The following is a 6483-nucleotide window of genomic DNA, read 5'->3' as shown; positions in this document are numbered from 1 at the left end:
GTTCGGTAGCCTAATGACACTAGAGTTTTCGAAGTTCAGTTCCCGACGCTTGAAAACAGTCACTATGTTTCATTTTCTGCAGTATAGACCCTCCTTTGCGAATCCAGGAACAATGCAGCAAAGAAAACAGTGACCGTGTCAGCGGCTTCAACAAAAACACCTAGTTTGCTGCAAAAGTCCAGCACTGGATAGCCAGCGCTTCCGCTCGCGCAGTCACGGCGCCATGGACTCGGCGTGCGGCAGCCACACCATGGAAGCTGAGGTGATCCATGACGGTTCGCCGAGCTTTCTGCGGTCAGCCGTTTTGCCGCACGATGACTACCTTCCAGAACGAAACCAGTCTGGAATCCCCATCGACGCCAGCTGGTGCTGTTACAATATCAAGCGAGATGCGAACAACAATGACAACTGGGTCAGCCCACGGAAACCGTACTCAGACGTTTGTGCATGCGGCATTCGTTCGTGTTACCTGGAACAGAGCGAAATAACTTTTCTAACTCGTGATCCCGTCAGCGAAAACATTTCGTATCCGTCGGAACAACTTCACTATGGCCCCGAGCGCTTTCGACCAGGCGCCTCAAGAGCAACGACGCCGTACCAGGACATTGCGCCAATCTTGCCGGAACACAACTACGCCCTGAATCCAGAAAAACTGCGGAGGGCGTGGAGCCTGTTCACGAAGCGCAATTTCAGCAGCTGGCAGTTGTCAAGTCCACCTTTCATTCATTCTTTAGAGACAAGGGACGCATGCTTTCCATCGAGGCTTTCGACAGATTCACCCCCAATATGGGCGCCTATAATTCACGATCACGATGGAAACGACCTTACTTCACTGGTCCACACTGGCCAGCACTGGTCCGACAGGCATCAGCATGACTTTCATGACTGGCCAACATCACAAGTGGGCACGCGACAGACCAATGTCGCACCTTACGGCCTATTGGATACTAGAGAACTGTATCAGACACTAGAGACAGCTGGATGTGACAAAAGCCTGGAGGAGCAAGGAGGCGTAAGATCTACGCCTGTCATCGAAGGCTTTTTACCGAGTGATGTCGAGTTGGGCCAAGAGCCCGAGGCGATTCTTCCAGACATCAGTGACCGCGACGGTCAGAGTTGGCATTTGAGACATATCAAGACCGAATCTGACAGCGTCGACTCTTCACCAACGCCGGAATGGTATCAACGCCGGAATCAATGTTTGGTCAAGTCCGCACCCACCACCGAGGAGCTGCTACGGAGACATGATGAACTGGGCCAGGAACCTGAGGCCATTCTTCCATACATCAGTGACGACGGTGACCAGAATAGGCAACTGCGTCACATCAAGATCGAACCTATGAGCGACGACCCTTCGCCGGCCCGAGCTGAGCCCGAACAGCCGGAATGCCCTCCGGTTGTCGACGAAGCATCGGCGGGAGCAGTGGAAGACGCTCAGTCCGAACAGCGTGAAAAGCTCTTCCGGTGCCCGTTGTGTGAGACCATGTTTCGTGCCAAGCGCTCCTTGGTCGTCCACATGAGGCGCCACACAGGCGAGCGCCCCTTCAAGTGCCATCTGTGTCCCACTGCGTTCATGTCGCAGCAGGGGCTCAAGGGCCACCTGCTACGCCACTCGAACGCTCGTCCGTGGAAGTGCGACATCTGCTCGAAGGGCTACATCAAAAAGCATTTCTTGAACGTCCACAAGCGCCTCCAGCACCAGGGCGCAGGGCTGTTCAAGTGCGACCTCTGTCCGCAGGTGTTCGTCGTATCGGCAAGTCTCCAGGTAAACTTAAAGTTGAGGCGCCTGACGTGCGAAAGGAGAGTGGTCGTGGAGGGAAGGGCGAGTTAATTTTCCCCTGCAGCTCACAAGCGTATTCCGCAACGTACTATGCACGAGAATTTCGCATTCCGCACCCGCGCGAATGCGGCGGTCGCGGTAAGGAATGGAAGCCGCGACCTCTAATGCTGCTGCAGAAACCCATACCCACTGAGTAGCTGCGGCGGCTGTCTTCAGGTAACGCTTCTAAATTAACATCCAGGGCCGCCATAAGAATTTCTCAAAGATCGCTGCATCAGTTGAATTATGGATATTTCTTTGTTCTTCGCCGCTCAATGATCCTGATGACAACGTTGGCAAATAATCGCTTGCGCGACTGACGAAGTGCGCAAAGAGATGGAATATTGAAATTTCCTTGCCCCATATTTCAGCTTCGACTCTTAAACCGAAGCTTTTTATATATATATATACGAAGGGTATATACGGTATATAAGCTGGCAAACCGGCTTATATAACCAGTATGCTGACCGACAAAGTTAGCGCTGGTAAGAGCACCTTTGCCCTACGTGAAAACAGAACCCCCTACCTAATATACAAATATCTAATGTAAAGTTCGCGTATCTCTAACGCTCACTAACCGCTTAATGTAACAGCGCATCATGTTGAACAGATTCTTTGACTGACTTGACTTGCTTTGCTTTGAACATTCGATGTGTGCCTCTCGAAGTGTGCCTATTCTTGGCCAAACACCCAGAAAGGGTTTGTGCCACTGGGAAACACGAGGTACAGAATCCTGAAATGCTGCTTAGTAGCTGTCGTACTTTTCTGTGCCAAAAATCATCATCACAATTTAACCCTTGACAAGCAAGGAAGGAAGCAGAAATAGAGAGAAAGAGCATCACACACCGCCTTCGCCCTCTGAACATGGCTGTGGTGACGTCTCACACTGTGCACCTGCCCGGTTTGGTGCTCTCACTTCGGCATATCTTGTGAACTGTGTAGTGCATAAATATAATCTTCCCACAATGTTAAAGTTGTAAATTTGGAAGGGCATAAACGTAAACATTGCATAATATAACAGTTAGCACTGAATACAGTGAACGAGTGTACGCAACTCCGTTAATTTATAGAACTTATTTAACCACTTTACTTAGGCGCCCTTGCACAAAGATACCAACATATGCGTTGGATCTGCATAATCTTTCTTTTTTTTTAAGCGCCCAGCAATAGAAGCGTCAAAGCTAACGCTGTGGATTGTGCTGCAGGGGTAGTCAATCAGCCGTCTTGTTCGGGCAAAACAATGATCGCACTAAACGCAAGAACAAAAGTTAAAACATAGGACGCCCGAGCATGTTCTCCATATGGAGGGCTGCTATTTTAGCGAATTTCGCGCTATACATTGAAACTCTTTTGTCACGCGTTAAACAACAAAAATGCGCTTTTACCGAGTAGCAGACTGCGTACATGGGCCCGAATTCAGGAAGCTTTTCGTTTGTAAGTGGTCTTTGCCGTTGACCGGCGGCCTCTTCTAATATGTACAGCATCAGTATTGGCTAGGATTTGCACTTACGAACAGAATTATATTGCAAGAACATTTTGTGAATACGTGCCCTGATTCTTACGAAATAAATACCATATCACGTAATGAGGATTCGCCAGAACATTTTTAAGTATAGTAGCAGACTTGCAAACTTCTTCTAGAAGAATATTCCGCTTTTCAGACTAGCAATCATGATTTGCAAAGCCCGTATCTGAATGGTTAGGCGTTACGTAGAAGTCTTTGTTAATATAACTCTCGCGGTACGCGATTTTAAAACGTGGAGCGTTCCTAGAAATTTCGCCGATAAACGCATTGCATTCATCGTAAACAAATGACCTAGGCTTGCCTTTCTGATATTATCACCCTAATAGCGGGTACATCCGGGCCTTAAGAGTCTATCTTTACTTACGCCTGATCCTCCTCGTCGAAATTCCTGAGTGGATATTTAACGGATTCTAAGCGGATTTGTTCCGCTGCTTAGACTGAACCTTTGCGACAAAAACTACAAGTACGCTAGCGCCATCTTGGGCGTTTCTATAAGGTGAACGCGTTATCTATAGGAGTTCATCATGCAAAAAGTAAAACTTGAACTAGTGGAACTTAACTTCCGGAAACTACTGAGTGCATTACGAGGGACGCCGTAAGAGAGAGCTCCGATCCATTTTAAATGCACACACGTCATAAACGTGCGCATAGAGAGCACGGTACACGAATGTTTTACATTCCGCCCCATCGAAACGGGGCCGTCATGTCCGGCAGTCGAACCGGCAACCTCGCGATAAGCAACGGGACGTCAAAATGATAAGGAAAATAAGCGACCTCTCTAAATAAGGAAATGCGACCGGATCTTCAAGAGTAGCTAATAAACTTCAAAAGGAGTCAAAGATCGCTCATCAAGCGACGGAACGAATAATGGTGGACGTAGCGTTAGGAGATAGGAAGAGAGCAGCACGCATTCACGACCAAATGTGGCTGCCTGAGGTTCCACTCGAGATTAAGGGGAAAACGGAGACGTGGAATGACCTATGCTTGACCAGACCAGGTAACTCGCGGGACATTAGAGCAGGGCAGCAAAATGATAACGCGATGGGCATTAAAGAAGAAAAAAAGCACAGTCGCGTTAGATGACTACATTAACAACTCAGATAAGTAAATTTGCAGCTACACAGATAATGAAGGCTGACGCGGGACAGACGTAATGGTGAACCTCTGGAACGAGACCGTCCTAAAGTACGCTTAAACAAGGCTAGGACGATGATGATGGTGACAATCATCATGACGACGACGATGGCGACAGTGGAGTTGATTGCTATGGAAGCGAAGGAGCTTGTGGTGCCATGAATAGAAATGATGATTATGATGACAATGGGACTGCGGAAAGCACACCCACCGTGGTAGCACACCAGCCGCGGCGGCTGCATTCCGACGGCAAAGGAGTTGAATTCTGGAGTTTTACGTGCCCAAACCACTATTCGGTTATGAGGCACGCCGTAGTAGGGGGATTTCAGAATGATTTTGACCACTGGGGAACCTCTAACGTGCCCCTAATGCACGGCACACGGGCATCTTTTGCATTTCGTCCCCATCGAAATGCGGCCACCGCAGCCGAGATTTGATCCGGCAACCTTGTGCTTCTCTCATGCTTAGATTTAGGTGCACGTCAAAGGACACCAAGTGGACAAAATTACTCCGGAGCGCCCCACTGCGACGAGCTATCAAGACCGTGGTTATCGGCACGTAAATCCCCAGAATGGTTTTTAGGAGAACCACGCCTTGGAGCCCCTCAGATGGGGCAAGCCGCCCGAGCCAGAACAATTTCAGCTTCCTCACATTTGGCGAAGCATTCGGGGACACTTCTTTTCTCCCTCGCCGCGTTCGAACCGCAGGTGCACCGACGCGCCCACGACGAGGACAAGCCGTCGCAATGCCACGTCTGCCTCGCCCAGTTCCCCGACAGGAGCACGCTCCGGAAGCACGCGCTCGCCAAGCACTCGGACCGGCCCTTCATGTGCGACCTGTGCGGCAAGACGTTCTCCATGCGCGCCGCGCTCAAGAACCACCGCTACGTGCACGTGAGCTCGCGCAGCTGCGCCGCCCAGTGGAACAGTTCCCGGCCTCCACCCCCGAAACTGACGACGCCGTGCGCGGTCCAGCTGTGCAAGGTTGAGCCTGCAGACGACACCTGCGTGGAACAATCGCCGCCGGTGACCGGAGCTTCGCCCGTCTGACGTTGTCATGGCAACTGCGGGACACGTGAGAAGTTTCGGTATGACGTAACGGCAATGGATGTAGCCGGACGGCGCCAGTGTGAGAGGCCCTTTACCGAATGTCGAAGCAGCTCCAATGAGGCGTCAGATGTGCTCGTGTTTGTTGGTCGTCGACGCTTTACGCGGCTGTCGCAATAAAGCGCCTCGCTTCGTTTAGTCGGCTCGATGAGTACGCACATTCTCACAAACTTGTTAAGTAGGTGCCGCGGTGCTCCAGACTGAAACTACTACAGTTAAAACTCGATCTAACGAAGCCCGATTTTACCAAGTTCCTGATCTAACGAAGGAATTTCCATTCCCCAGAGGTACCCATAGGGTTCAATGTTGTCATCAACCCGAATTACCGAAACTAACTTGGCCGAACTCGATATAACGAAATCTCTCCTGAAACAATGAGTAAGGAAAGTGGGGACTTCTTTGTAATTTTGACGCCGACGATTTTTTCTTCGAGCCTGAGCTCTGAACCTAAGGCGTTTAAATATCTAGGCGCCCTAGTCGTGGCTAGCTTTATTTTGACGAGGCTGCACGCCACGCCCATGCACGGAACTGGGGACTCAACACCGCCTCGGTAGGGGCGGCGGTGGTTGCTTTCGTTATTTCATGATTTATGTAAAAGATGGCCGAATTAGCGGCAAATACGATGCAGCGGAACCTTTCGCGCGTCGCTACGTTACAATCCTAAATTTCTATATATTATCTATTATGGAGTTCCACGTGCCAAAGCCACTTTCTGATTATGAGGCACGCGTAGTGGAGGACTCCGGAAATTTCGATCACCTGGGGTTCCTTAACGTGCACCTAAATCTAAGTACACGGGTGTTTTCGCATTTCGCCGCCATCGAAATGCGGCCGCCGTGGCCGGGATTCGATCCCGCGACTTCGTGCTCAGCAGCCTAATACCATAGCCACTGAGTAAC

General features: G+C 50.1%; 1 protein-coding gene across 1 annotated transcript; it reads left to right on the top strand.

Annotated features, from left to right (window-relative positions):
- The first annotated feature begins 223 nt into the window (after positions 1 to 223).
- LOC140213326 (uncharacterized) lies at positions 224 to 5700 on the top strand. Its single transcript, XM_072284563.1, has 2 exons — positions 224 to 1765; positions 5186 to 5700. The coding sequence occupies exons 1-2, from the start codon at positions 224 to 226 to the stop codon at positions 5525 to 5527; spliced, it is 1884 nt and encodes a 627-aa protein (XP_072140664.1). The 3' UTR covers positions 5528 to 5700.
- Positions 5701 to 6483: the final 783 nt, after the last annotated feature.

The sequence above is a fragment of the Dermacentor andersoni genome, chromosome 9 (genome assembly GCF_023375885.2).
Source record: "Dermacentor andersoni chromosome 9, qqDerAnde1_hic_scaffold, whole genome shotgun sequence".
NCBI classification, from domain to species: Eukaryota; Metazoa; Arthropoda; class Arachnida; order Ixodida; family Ixodidae; genus Dermacentor; species Dermacentor andersoni.
Note: the sequence above shows the minus strand (reverse complement) of the source record. Positions and strands in the feature narration are given on the sequence as shown.

Excerpts from the sequence above, each read along its gene's own strand:
- LOC140213326 (XM_072284563.1), top strand. The coding sequence starts at position 224 with ATGGACTCGGCGTGCGGCAGCCACACCATGGAAGCTGAGGTGATCCAT. Across the intron at positions 1,766-5,185 it reads TCGTATCGGCAAGTCTCCAG|GTGCACCGACGCGCCCACGA; the intron begins GTAAACTTAAAG and ends TTCGAACCGCAG.